This window comes from Saccopteryx leptura, chromosome 7 (assembly GCF_036850995.1).
Source record: "Saccopteryx leptura isolate mSacLep1 chromosome 7, mSacLep1_pri_phased_curated, whole genome shotgun sequence".
NCBI classification, from domain to species: domain Eukaryota; kingdom Metazoa; phylum Chordata; class Mammalia; order Chiroptera; family Emballonuridae; genus Saccopteryx; species Saccopteryx leptura.
In genome coordinates this window covers 82,523,945-82,538,690 of record NC_089509.1, presented here as the reverse complement: position 1 = coordinate 82,538,690, position 14,746 = coordinate 82,523,945, and the positions used below count along the sequence as shown (strand labels likewise).

General features: G+C 42.5%; 1 protein-coding gene across 7 annotated transcripts in view; it reads right to left on the bottom strand.

The window, feature by feature from the left end:
* The window catches only part of HECW2 (HECT, C2 and WW domain containing E3 ubiquitin protein ligase 2), a 424,054-nt gene that overhangs the window by 94,670 nt on the left and 314,638 nt on the right, over positions 1-14,746 (bottom strand). For all 7 annotated transcript variants that reach the window (XM_066346627.1, XM_066346626.1, XM_066346625.1 and 4 more), the window contains one exon: positions 9,054-9,239. In XM_066346627.1, coding sequence (XP_066202724.1) covers positions 9,054-9,239 — 186 coding nt within the window. The remainder of the gene's footprint in view (positions 1-9,053; positions 9,240-14,746) is intronic.

The window sequence follows — 14,746 nt, the reverse complement described above, 5'->3', positions numbered from 1 at the left end:
AAACCCAGCCAAGAACCAGAAGTATTTAAAACAAGTCACATTTTAATACTACCGATACATTTTTTTTTGCAAAAAATATAAAGCATTTATATCAACACTGTAGCCTAGATCCCAAATTACCGTTAATTTTCACACTCCTGAGAGTGTACAAAAATTTAAGAATTATGACACTAGGAAGCAATCAAATTTTTTCTTGTACTGAGCCACTTTCTTTGCTTATATATTTTGTTTCAAAATGAGGCAAGTCAAAATGTATCCTCTGTGTTAAGTGAAGATCCTAGGCCTCAGACCCAACAAATACATAAATATTGAACAGTCTCATAAGGACAATTCTGCATAAAATAAAAGTTGGCGGCCCTGGCCGGTTGGCTCAGTGGTAGAGCATCAGCGGTCCAGCAGGTGTGTGGATGTCCTGGTTCGATTCCTGGCCAGAGCACCCAAGCTCCCATCTGCTTCTCCACCCCTCCCCTCTCGCTTCTCTCTCTTTCTCTTTCTCTTTCTCCCCCCCCCCCCCATGCAGCCATGGCTCAATTGGAGCAAGTTGGCTCTAGGGGCTGAGGATGGCTCGATGGCCTCTGCCTCAGGCACTAAGAAGAGCTCGGTTGCTGAGCAACAGAGCATCAACCCCTAGTGGGCTTGCTGGGTGGATCCCAGTTGGGACACATATGGGAGTCTGTCTCTGCCTTCCCTCCTCTCACTGAATAAAAAAATAAAATAAGATAAAGATAAATAAATAAATAAAAGTTGGCTTAATTGCCAGTCTCACCATAGAAAATCAAAATAATTAAGGAAATGAAGTAATGGAACAAAATATTGATTAAAATACACTGTGGAATTCTGAACAAGAGACTTTTCCAAGTGTAATTAAAAGCTCCCCCCAAAAATGCATTACATATTTGAATTCAAATCTAGTTGGGAGCCTTCCTTTCATACAACCTACTATAAAATATTTTTAAAATAGCTTGATTGAGAGATAATTCAGATAGTATACAATTCACCCAGTTACAGTGGGTTTTTACTGGGTTTTTAGTAAATACACAGTGTTGTGCAACCATCACCATCACCAGTTAGAGCATTCCCCTGTTCAGAGGAGGAAACTCCGCACCCATGAGCACTCACTCCCATCTTACCTGCAACCAAAGAAAACCCGAAATCTACTTTCTATGTCTGTAGATTTGCCTGTTCTAGACATTTCATATAAATGGACTCATATAGTAGGTGATCTATTGTAACTAGTTTCTTTTACTTAGAAAAAAATTTAAGGTTCATCCACGCTGTGTCAGTACTTCACTCCTGTGTACTATAAAATAGCATTCCCTCTTCTGGCTCTTTCACACTTATTTATGCATTTATCAGCTGATGAGTATTTGGGTTGTCTCCACCCTCTAGCTATTATGAATAACACTACTATGAACATTTGCGAACAAGCTTCTTTGTAAAAGTAAATTTTCCTTTCTTTTGGGCATATACCTTGGTTGTGCAATTGCTGTATCATGTAGCAACTCTTTGTATAACATTTTTTTAAAAACTGCCTATTTTTGGTTTGTTTTGTTTTATGGCCAATCAAGTGGGTCTCATTTCTGCTTTAAATTTGCATTTTCCTATCAACTAATGATATCGGTAAGAAAGAATAGTCTTTTCAATAAATGGTGCTGGGATACTTGATAACTACATGAAAAAAAAAAAAGAAAAAAAAAAAGAAGAGGTTGAATCCCTTACTTCACACCATACAAAAGAATTAACTCAAAATGAATCTAAGAGCTATATGTAAGAGCTAAAACTATAAAACTTGTAGAAGAAAATAGAGGTATAAATCTTTGTGAACTTGGGTTAGATAATGCTTTCTTAGAAATGACATCGAAAGCAAAAGCAATAATAGAAAATACAAATAAACTTGGCTACATTAAAAGTAAAATTTAAATGTTTGTGCTATAAGACAGTAAAAAAAAAAAAATCTACAGGAGAAAATATTTGCAAAGTATGTATCCGATAAGAGACTACCAATCAGGCCCTGGCCGGTTGGCTCAGCGGTAGAGCGTCGGCCTAGCGTGTGGAGGACCCGGGTTCAATTCCCGGCCAGGGCACACAGGAGAAGCGCCCATTTGCTTCTCCACCCCTCCGCCGGGCCTTCCTCTCTGTCTCTCTCTTCCCCTCCCGCAGCCAAGGCTCCATTGGAGCAAAGATGGCCCGGGCGCTGGGGATGGCTCTGTGGCCTCTGCCTCAGGCGCTAGAGTGGCTCTGGTCGCAACATGGCGACGCCCAGGATGGGCAGAGCATCGCCCCCTGGTGGGCAGAGCGTCGCCCCTGGTGGGCGTGCCGGGTGGATCCCGGTCGGGCGCATGCGGGAGTCTGTCTGACTATCTCTCCCTGTTTCCAGCTTCAGAAGAAAAAAAAAAAAAAGAGACTACCAATCAGGATATATAAAGAACTCTCACAACTCAGTAAAACCAATAAATAACCCTATTAAAAATAGGCAAAGGATTAGAATACACATTTTTTTCAAAGAAGATATACAAATGGTCAATAGGCACATGAAAAGATTATCAACTTACTCATTTGTAGAGATAAGAAAACTTATAAGACTTATGATAGAAAATTTATATGAGATCTTATGACAGTAAATTTATATGACAGTGTTTCATGTTAGGTGGCTAATGGCCAGTGAGATCTAGACTAACCTTGTATAGAAAAATTACAACAGGTTTTGAATACAGAAACACATGGATTTGTATCCAAGAGTTTACTTGTATCCTTAACCTCTTTGAGTCCCGGTTTCTTCATCTCCAGTAAAACCTATTCTATAGGATTATTGTAAAAATTAAAAGAGCCAATATAATTTCTTTAGCATACAGCCTAGTATCTAATATAAAGCCTGGCATTCAATAAATGGTGCTGGGATACTTGATAACTGGCATTCAATGTGTCAATATACCGTATTTTTCACCCCATAAGACGCACCTGACCATAAGACACACCTAGGGTTTTAAGGAGGAAAATAAGAAAAAAAAATATTCTGAACCAAATGATGTGTTAAAATAGTTAATAAAATACCATATTTTTCGCTCTATAAGATGCACAGGCATTTTCCCCTCCACTTTTGAGGGGGAAAAGTGTGTCTTATGGAGTGAAAAATATGGTACGTGAACTCCATTCCTTTACCTTATTCTATGTGCCCCTAGCAGATAAGAATACCACAAGGACTCTACGGTATTTAAGCATGAAGCCATGTATATGATTCTGGTGACGTGGCTTTTGCTAGAACAACTGTAATCCAATCAAGATTTCCATGTGTGACTAAGCCTTGAAGGGTACTAGTAATCCCAGCATCTGGCCTGAAACTCTTCTTCCTTGGGCTGATAAAGTATCTCTCATTTCCAGACAAACCCTCCCAGTAGATAATACCTAACTTGTAAATCGCCATGAAGTGTAAATAAGAAAACCCATGGGAAAGTACCTACTACAGTGCCTGGGACACGGTATGAATGGAATAAATGCAGGTTTTATCATTGATGTCATCATTATTATCATCATCATCATCTTACCTAGCAAGGTCTGGTATTTGGTTATTATTCTGTAATTAATGGCTAATTTTAAAAGGACATTTTCACTTCTTTTATGTGAGTCAAGAACATTTTTCACCCTAGAACTCCCCAAAAGAGCACACCAGATCTAGAATCCTGTGAAATCTCACCCAATTTAAATTCTTGGCCTTAAGTAATTAGAACAAAAGTCTCTTTCAAAATCAAAGACAGCTAAATTGCAGTACCAGTGTAATTATTGCCTTGTTCAAACACGTAATGTGAAAAATCCAAGACAACATATGCATTAGGAGAGGTCAAGCGGGGTGAATCTAGGAGTGACTTCTGGTGAGAGCACAGGAGGAGGGGAGGGGGGCTGCAGGGAGCCGGGCAGCTTCTTCCTCTGTCCTCAGCAGAGATTACTGGATCACCAGGAAACTACAGCTGATGAGTTTCGTTCATCACACTTGTTTTGAGAACCTTGTATGTGACCAGCACTAGGGTAGAAAAGGAGGTACTAAAAAATAAATAAAAGAACCCTTAAGAAGGGGACATCAGTTTGGGGAGATAAAACATGTTAACAAGTATGCCATCAGACATCATGAAACAATACAAGCGAAATTACATGGGGATTCAAGAAAGAACTGATCGCTAATGCCTGGAGCGCTAAGAGCAACTCACCCACTTAGGCTGACCTTCCATGATGGTCTGAAAGCCCCAACTCCACCACTGCATCTTCTACTCCCTTCATTATAATTGACCCTAAGCACAGACTCTGGAGTTGGACTGCTTAGGTTCAAATTCAACTTTGTCTCTTACTAATTGGGGGACCTTGGTCAATTTACCCGAGTATGCTGTGCCTCAGTTTCCTCATCTATAAAATGTGGAAAAGTATAGCAGTTATCTATATTGCAGCTATCAGCACGAAAGGAACAAATCTAAGTGCTCACAACATCATGTAGTCAATGTTCCACACGACATAATGCTACACTGTTAGCATGTATCACTGTTATCATAGTGGCAAGTACACAGTAGGCATTCAGAAGTGTGTTTAACAACTTAATGAAAACTTGAAACGAAAATGTTGCACTTGAGAAAAGATGGAGACAAAGTTTACAAGTCTGAAGCATTAAATTTGAGAGCATTCGGCCCTGGCCGGTTGGCTCAGCGGTAGAGCGTTGGCCTGGCATGCGGGGGACCCAGGTTCGATTCCCGGCCAGGGCACATAGGAGAAGCGCCCATTTGCTTCTCCACCCCCCCCCCTTCCTCTCTGTCTCTCTCTTCCCCTCCCGCAGCCAAGGCTCCATTGGAGCAAAGATGGCCCGGGCACTGGGGATGGCTCCTTGGCCTCTGCCCCAGGCGCTAGAGTGGCTCTGATCACGGCAGAGCGATGCCCCGGAGGGGCAGAGTATCGCCCCCTGGTGGGCAGAGCATCGCCCCTGGTGGGCGTGCCGGGTGGATCCCGGTCGGGCGCATGCGGGAGTCTGTCTGACTGTCTCTCCCCGTTTCCAGCTTCAGGGAAAAAAAAAATTTTTTTTGAGAGCATTCCTCCTAAGAACCATTTCATGTAGATGAAGATTTGGACATCCTATTCCATGTCAATTCTAGAAATCACGCATCACTGTAGGAAAATAACTTTGTAACATTTTATAGCCTTTGATGTTATAGTAAAAGGAAAATAAAAGTTTATTCTCTTGAAGTGTTCTGGAAGCAAAGCAAGTCGTTAGTAAAAGGGGGGCTAAATTTTTAAGGCTGGAAGAAAACCTATTAATTGCTTGGAGGATGGGAGCTATGACTTCTAATGCGCAGTCAAGAAGTAGCAGTCAAGCACAGACATAGCATGAGCCTCTCCCACACGTTCCTGTAAGTTATTTCTTAGTTCATTGGAAGCCAGTCATTCGTAAAGGAAGGATAGGGAGGAATCACAGGGAGGTATATCTGCTTTAGTTAGGGTGTCCAGCTTAGTTAAAATTCTTATTAAAGTCCTAATGCAGGAAGCAGAGAGATCAGACTAAAGTAACAGACTTTCAGGCCTGTCTGATAATCCATTTTGCTCACAAGGTAGGGGTCCTTGTATGTCTTCCATGCCAAACAGCAGTCAGCTGCAAATCCACCAGCAGACTGTGAGGTCAGCTATCCACCTGCCCACACTCTGGGTTCTTTATAATGCCTACGACTTTCGATCGAAACCCCCACATGAGTCAAAGCCCTCAGGGAATAAGATGAATAGTGGTATTACCCACGTAGCTGGGGTAATGCTTACTGCTGTTTAACCATCGAAACTTTTATAAAAGTTATGAGACAGAACTTGTTCTTAACACTAGATCATAACTCATCTTCAATAGTTCCCTAAATGCAATTTAAACTTTTCTCAAGATCCAGTGGTTATTAATAAGAAGCTCTCTCCTGAAGCGTGTCTGACAAGTTAGGACTGGCAGAAAGGGACCTCCTTCTCCACATGTGTGTGGTGAGTCCCCGATTCCCTTTAGCTAAGGGTACAAAATGACTTAGCAAGTTAAGTCTCTGCACAGAGCAGAAAGGTATGCAGTATTATCACAACTTCGGTTTTTCCTGGACTGGTGGTTGTCCAATGAGTATAACTCTTCATGACACCACGAAAATGTCAGAGTTGAGAAGAGAGCTGAATTCTAGGTATGCTACTGCTCTAGAATACCCAGGTATAACAAATACCATCAGTTGTTTTCAAAGTCCTTACCTGGCCCGTCCATGCCCATCTATCAATAGAATGTTTCCACACACTTGGCTGTCAGGCTATTGAACCAAATTCAACACCAGCAATGTGACAACTTCCTCTGGGAGGACAGAGCACAGGAAGTGGCAGACATCCCTGCTTCCAGTTTCCTAGTGTCCTAGAAAGGCTTCCCTGCCTTGCCCGCCTGACTCTGATACAATGCTATTTTCCCTGCAGCCCAGGGACATAATCACAAACCCCTTCTCTTCCATTTATTCTGAGTGTCATACTTGTCACTTCCCATCCTTTCTAGTCTGGGAATTAGAGGTTTATTAGAAAGATTTACATAAATCAAAATAGTTTTAATGAGAGTCTGAGAGTTCTTCCCATGTCAAATACATGCACTTTGTAACATCTATTTTGGCTGCTTATAGGTTCTCGGCTAGAGGCCGAGTTCCGGATAATAAGAAGGCACTGCGGGACTACTGTTAGAGCAGGGGTCCCCAAACTTTTTACACAGTGGGCCAGTTCACTGTCCCTCAGACCGTTGGAGGGCTGGACTATAAAAAAAACCATGAACTAATCCCTATGCACACTTCACATATCTTATTTTAAAGTAAAAAACAAAACAGGAACAAATATAATATTTAAAATAAAGAACAAGTAAATTTAAATTTTTTAAGTTACTTCCTTTATTTATTTATTTATTTATTTTGTATTTTTTCTGAAGTTGGAAATGGGGAGGCAGTCAGACAGACTCCTGCATGCACCCAACCGGGATCCACCCGGCATGCCCACCAGGGGGCAACGCTCTGCCCATCTGGGGCATTGCTCTGTTGCAATCAGAGCCATTCTAATGCCTGAAGCAGAGGCCATAGAGCCATCCTCAGCGCCTGGGCCAACTTTGCTCCAATAGAGCCTTGGCTGCGGGAGGGGAAGAGAGAGAGAGGAAGGAGAGACAGAGAGGAAGGCCAGGGCTAAGAACAAGTAAATATAAATCAACAAACTGACCAGTATTTCAATAGGAACTATACTCCTCTCACTGACCACCAATGAAAGAGGTGCCCCTTCCGGAAGTGCGGCGGGGGCCAGATAAATGGCCTCAGGGGACCACATGCGGCCCGCGGGCCGTAGTTTGGGGACCCCTGTGTTAGAGGGTGCTCTGGGGAGAACGGCACTGACCGAGGACTTGAAACACTTCATTCGCCTGAAAAGTCTTCTCCTGACACGCTTTCCTCCTCACTTTGCTCAGGTCTCTGTTCACCTGCTTTACTCGTGACTATTCCCCAGCTACCCTGTATAAAAAACTCTACTTCCGTCTTTGTTTAGACTCGGACCCCTTCTTTCTTTTAAATCATAGCATTAATAGGCTGTAAGCATGGCACGTATTTATATATTTGTTTATTGTCTGTCTCTTTCCATGAGAAAGGCAGTTGTATGAAGTAGTTGGTTTATCTGTCTCGCATAGGTGCTCAATAAATATTTATTGGATGATTAAGCCAAGCATCATGTTATTTTAATCCTCCCCACCCTATAAGTGATATAAAGTCTTTTTATAGACAGGAAAGCTGAAGTTGGTTACTACTTGGAGAGCATCACGTGGTCGAGAGCATGGACCCTTCGATCAGACTGCCGGGGCGAGAGCCCAGCTCAGTCATGCCCATCTCTGTGACACAGGGCCAGTCACCGAACTGTTCTAGACCTGAGGCTTCTCTTCTGTAACTGGCAAGAGCAGTAACAGTACTGTCTATGTTTGCAGAAGCTTAAACGTATAAAAAAATTAACAGCTCATGGCTCATAGTAGGTGCCAAATAAGAGTCAAATAAATTCTTAGCTGAGGATCACCTTATAAAAATTACTAATTTTGGCCCTGGCTGGTTGGCTCAGCGGTAGAGCGTCGGCCTAGCGTGCGGGGGACCCGGGTTCGATTCCCGGCCAGGGCACACAGGAGAGGCGCCCATTTGCTTCTCCACCCTCACCCCCTCCTTCCTCTCTGTCTCTCTCTTCCCCTCCCGCAGCCAAGGCTCCATTGGAGCAAGGATGGCCCGGGCGCTGGGGATGGCTCCTTGGCCTCTCCCCCAGGCGCTAGAGTGGCTCTGGTCGCCACAGAGCGACGCCCCGGAGGGGCAGAGCATCACCCCCTGGTGGGCAGAGTGTCGCCCCTGGTGGGCGTGCCGGGTGGATCCCAGTCGGGCGCATGCGGGAGTCTGTCTGACTGTCTCTCCCCGTGTCTAGCTTCAGAAAAATACAAAAAAAAAAAAATTACTAATTTTCTCATTCTGATTTTGTACTCATAGCCTCCTGATTATAAGTCGGCTTTCGGTTCATCTATCTACAAAGAAGTACACATATGGTTACTCTGGGCCACGTGACACAGCTACGTTTCTCGTCATGAATTCATCAACCCTGTGCAATGTGCTAACAAAATCAGAATTCTGAACCAGTAAGACCGAGGCCTAAACCCAGACAGGGTCATAAGGACACACCCGTGTAGTTGCTTAGCAACCTCCTAACCTTCTCCAAACAATACAACTTGTATTCTATTATCCATAACACAAGCTGCTTAACTAGGGAGAAGGAAGTGTCATTGCCTGAGAAACCTTTTCTCTAATCAGCAGAAAATGGTAAGAGATTACAGGTAGAAAAATGAATATCCAGGCAAAGTGAATACTTTGCAAACAAATGCCTTCACCCCTGTCCACCGCATATACTACTTCAGAATAGCATAGTAACTGCTTATCCAGGTTTCCCTAGAAACAGGAGAAGGAATGCTTCCCCTCACAAAGGGCTTCTAGCCCGCACCGGAAGGGTAGAGCCAAGTGCCCAGGTCACCAGCAGGTTACCTTGCCCTGATGATCGTGTTTCATTTCCCAGCCCCTCGGCAGCTCCAACTGTTTGTTTGCAAACATGTTGAGGAATCCCACGAGGTCCCGGTTATGCTGGTAGCGTTCAAAGTGGTGGGTGTCCCGCCGGACTTTGGTGATCATGTGCTTCAGACACGTGTTGTTTGTAAACATGCGGTAGGCACTCTGGAGGAAAGAAGGGAGAGCCAGTGTTAACCCACTTGTGACACGCAGAAGCAACGGACACATGGGTACATCTAGTCTTCTGATGGGTATACAGGCTTCGCCATAACTCTAGGCCCACACGTGGAAAGAGACAGAGCAACATATCTAGATCAAAATAATACAGAAAGACTACAGAAAATAAGGTCATCTTTACTGATGATGTCTAGGCATGTATGGAGTCTCATTCTAAAGGGGATGTTAGGCCCTAAAGTTGGTTTTAGGCAAAAAAATAAAATGCAAAACAAAATAAAACAAAAAAAACATACACACAGTCAAAATCACACTAAGCTGGAGACAAATATACCACCTTACAGTGAGCCCCAATAATAGCTAGTTTTCCCCCCAGCATCAGAACAGATCATTAGCCCTCTGGGTGAATGACAGATGAAGCAGTTGGCATACATTTAGAGGTTAAGTTGTAGCGGAAAGTGCCTGGCATATATTTGCATATTAGAAGCACATGCAATGAGCTGAGTTGCTTTCACAGTTGCGTTGTCTTCCATTGAGACCACAATAGATTGAGGTGTTTCATCCCACACCTTCTTAGAAGCATAGCTCAGTGAATGGATGGAAGACAGAAATGTCTGGACTATATACCTCCATATATATTCTTTCTTTTTCTCTATTTTTCCTGTGTATATATACAGCTGAATTTATATGATTGAAAATGCACACTTCAGAAAATTCTACTATATAACCAATTATTTTACAAAAGAATGCTATAGTCTTCATCTCTATGATACTTAAAAGAATATTCTAAAAACTGATCATAAACCATAGGTTGTCCACATAGAAGTCAGTCAACAAATATTCACTGCACAATACCATGACCAAGGAGTAGAAAAGGAATAATTGTATAGATAGACCTATTTTCTTTAAACATCAGAAGGAATATGACAGTCACAAAATGACCTGGCCATGAATGCTCTATCCTGGAATTAAATTACTCTCCTCAGAGAGACTCAAAGGGCTTTCAATTCCTCTTACCTGAATCTGGGGACCTCCAGGTTGTACTTCATGGGTTCCTTTATTTATTTCAATCTAATATGAAGTAAGGCAAACCCCAAAGAAACCAGAATCCCTGTCAGTCATTTCATTTTAATAACCAGTCGCTGTCATCGCTGGCTCCAGTACTGTGCTAGCTATTGAGGATGAAGGATGAATGAGTATGAGGACCACCAACATTGATCCTCATTTTCCAGGGTCCTTTAAGAGTGTCTTGTCCAAGTCAAAGCATGTACCGCCAGTGAGTCCCTCTAGAGATTTCTGTCCTTCAGCACAGCAACTGGCAATGTTTGAGAGGGTGGCTGCTCCCCACTCTGGGCCCCTAGGTGTCTGAGTGACTATAGGGATCAGAGAACCCTGCCAATGCAATTTGGAATGTGAAACAAACCTTTGTTACCTTAAGTCACTGAGATGTGTTGTTTGCCATTATTGACATGTAACCTAAACTACAACATATAAAATAGCCATTATATAGTTATTCTGTTTGATTCATCATCATTATATACCTTTCCTTTGCATTAAAATTTTTTCTCCCTATTGAGACAGGAAGGAAGAAAAGAAGAAGGAAGGAAGGAAGGGAAGAAAGAAAGGAGTGAGGGAGGAAGGCCACATTGAATCATCCCCAAATACTAGTGTACTATATAGTTCCTTAATACCCATGTATCCAATATCTGGAGCTCCTATTTCATTAGTCTGAGAAGGTTTTGACGGCTGCAAGAAATTGAGTTCAGAGCCCAGAGTACTGCCAAGGCATGCAGGCAGGCAGGCCTACACAGGGGCTCTGGGCAATTAGGGAGCAGGAGAAAATAAGGAGGTGATGCCATGGAAGCAGAGAAGGAGACTAATAAAAGAAGTTGAAGGCTGTCAGAGACAAACGTTAGCTAATTAATAGTTTAGCCTGTGGCTGACCTTGCCTTGGAGTTTAACGTACAGTCAGCAAGGCAGCTGTTTTCTGCATCTGGCTCCGTGAGGCTGATCTATTTTCACATAAGCCATCGCAAGCTGAGAGGCCTGAGACCACACTGACTTGGCCGGAGGCAATGGTAATGAGCTTTCAAGTCATATTCCCTAATAAGTCTCTTCAGGGACAAATTTTGGTTAGATAACTCTGTCAGATAAATCATTACATTAACTGCTGTTCTAAATAGGTGTATCTCGATTCCCCTCATTCTCTCTTCCCCCATTAAAGTAACTAAATAGGCCACATCCTGATTCTTTATCTGGAGCATCAGAAATGCTCCTCACTCTGTTGAAGAAAAGAAGCAGAACATCATTAGGACAAGAAGTAGTAGTAATTAGGTGAAGGAACCCATCCCAGCCCCAGGCTTGAAGTGATTCCCTGGAGGTTGGGCAGCTCTTTAAAAAGCACAGGAGTCTTAAGGCTGGTCTTATAATTAATTATGTCCTTTCATCTTCCTCCTCTCTACGCAGTGAGACGTGTAATATAGTGCAGGTTCAACTGATCTTTGCAGAAAACATCTACCAAAGCAAATTAAGTGCAAGAAAGATTTCTCTCATTAGCAACTAGCAAACAACCTTTAGAACCATTAGCTTTTCAAGTCTGTATAACACGCACATGACAATTAGGGCCTACATAAAACACGTGAGCCAACCAGAAACATCCCTCCAGACTGCTATATTTTTATAAATAAACTACATATGTATTATGTATGTGTGTATATATATATGTTTACTCTATTTTTAATATATTTTATATATGTTATTCAATTTATGTACTTTTTTGTGTATGTGTAAATATACTGCTCACAAAAATTAGGGGATATTTCAAAATAAATTTGAAGCAATAAAAAAGCACTTTTTTTATTAAACAAGAACATTAGAAAAGCAAACAAGTCAAAGAAAGTTGTTCAATTATGCAAATTAAATGCAAACTCAATTATTATGATTGAGCAGCAAAAAAAATCAAATGCTTTTTTTTATTGCTTCATATTCATTTTGAAATATCCCCTAATTTTTGTGAGCAGTGTATATATAGTTCAAAAAGGATATTTATACACCAGTTAATACAGAACTACAGTGAAGACTCTAGTCACAACCCTGTCACTCATGGACAGAGACAAAGAAAGTTATTTAATCTCTGCCTCAATTTGCTCAGTTGTAGGATAGGATAATAATAACTGCTCTGCTTTCTTTGTAAGTGTGCAGAATTCAAAAGTGTGCAGAATTCAAGTCCAATGGAACAAGCATGTAAGAGACCTATGAAGAGGCAAAATAATTATAAAAATACAAAGTATAAGTAAACAAATATACAAGGGATTACTGCCACCATACCTACGTTATAACAGATGAAAGATAGTAGTAAAATTGTTTTCTACTCTGAGGTCTTTGAAGATCTTGGGCCAGAATCCCACTTTCTGTTAACTGAAGAAAGGTCTCATAACTTTTCATCAGTTATGTGCTAAGCCCTGCACAAAAAAACCCCTAAAGATACAGGGATGACCACGGCCTGATGACACAAAAGGACGGAGAAGGAGAATCCTAGGGGGAAGTGGGGGGAAGAGGTTCACTAAAGGCAGAAAGTAGAGTGTGGAAAACCAAGGCTATGACCTGTGGTGGTGCAGTAGATAAAGTGTCGACCTGGAACACTGAGGTTGCTGGTTTGGAACCCTGGGCTTGCCTGGTCAAGGCACATATGGGAAGCAACTACTACCAACTGGTGCTTACCACTTCTCCTCCCCCCACCTCTCTCTCTCTAAAAATTAATAAATTATTTTTAAAAAGAACGACATTATTAGGAAACAAAGGCCACAGTGGCAGTGACAATACTGAGACACTGACAGTTTGCAGAACTAAGAATGAGCAGAGGCCAAAGAGTCGAGAAACTCTGAACAGGTGGGATCCGATCAAAAGAGCCTCATCTTTACAGAAGCCGACAGTGACCAAGATCTGGGCTAAGAGAAAAGATGTATTTACTCTCTCTCTGGGGTTTAATGGCTGAGGTTCCTTTTCCGTGTTTGAGCTGTTCTTTTGTTTCGTTTTGGTCTTACAGAAAAAGATGCAGTAAAGGAATATAATTTTCTACCTGAAACAAAAGTAGAGAAGGCAACTGGGACTTGATTCATAGCATAGTCCGCTGATAATGCAGAGAGTGATCTCACCTAGGAAGCTGCTGCACAGAAGGGAGGTGGGCAGTTGTTAATAGTAGGCCGCGCCCCTTGGTATACACTCTAAATGGCACAAGTTTTGTTTCCCTTTGATGTGATTTAAAATATGCCCCCCCCCCCGAAGTTAGAAGCGGGAGGCAGTCAGACTCCTGCGTGCGCCTGACCGGGATCCACCCGGCATGCCCACCAGGGGGCGATGCTCTGCCCATCTGGGGCATTGCTCTGTCTCTACCGGAGCCATTCTAGCGCCTGAGGCGGAAGCCATGGAGCCATCCTCAGTACCTGGGCCAACGTTGTCCCAATAGAGCCTTGGCTGTGGGAGGGGAAGAGACAGAGAGGAAGGAGAGGGGGAAGGGTGGAGAAGCAGAAGGGTGTTTCTCTGTGCCCTGACCAGGAATCAAACCTGGGACTTCCATAAGCCAGGCCGATGCTCTACCGCTGAGCCAACCAGCTATAACCTAAAATATGCTTTTTAGTTTTTCCTTCTCCATTTCAAACCTCCCTTACCCAACCTTACTATTGGTTCTTGTCTCACTAGCAAGAAATAAATACTTGATGGCTGAGGAAATGATCAACTTAATGATCACTTGAATATTTTTAGTGCAAATTTGTTAAAATAACATTATATAGAGCTCTGTGTGTTTTGTTTCATTAAATGTTTGAGGTGTTAAAAGTGAAAAATATTGAAAGGGCCTGAGGCTGCCAGGTTGAAACCAGTTTGAAACCCTAGGCTTGCCTGGTCAAGACACATACAAGAAGCAACTATAAGTTCATGTTTCCTGCTCCTCTCTCCCTCCTCGATTTCTGTCTTTGCTCTCTTAAATAAATAAATAAATAAATAAATAAAACCTTAAAAAATATATATTGAAAGGAATTAGGCCCTGGCCAGCTGTCTCAGTGGGTAGAACATTGGCCAGGCGAGCAGACATACCAGGTTTGATCCCAGGTCAGAGCCCACATGAGAAGCAAACATAAGTTTCTCTTTCCCTCCCTCTCTTCCTTCTCTCCTTCTTTCCCTCCCACAGCCAGTGGCTCAGCTGGTTTGAGCATTGGCCCCAGGCGCTGAGGATAGCTCAGGTGGTCCAAACATTGGCCCCAGACGGGGGTTGCCAGGTGGATCCCAGTATAGGCACATGTGGGAATCTATCATCTCCCCTCCTCTCACAAGAAAGAAAAGAAAGGAAGGAAGGGAAGCAGGGAGGAAGAAAGGGAAGGAGGGAGGGAGGGAAAGAGAGCGAGAGAGAGAGAGAGAGAGAGAGAGAGAGAGAAAGAGAAAGAAAAAAAGAAAGGAAGGAAGAAAGACAGGAATTGAGGGGAATGTTATTGTCATTTGGTAGC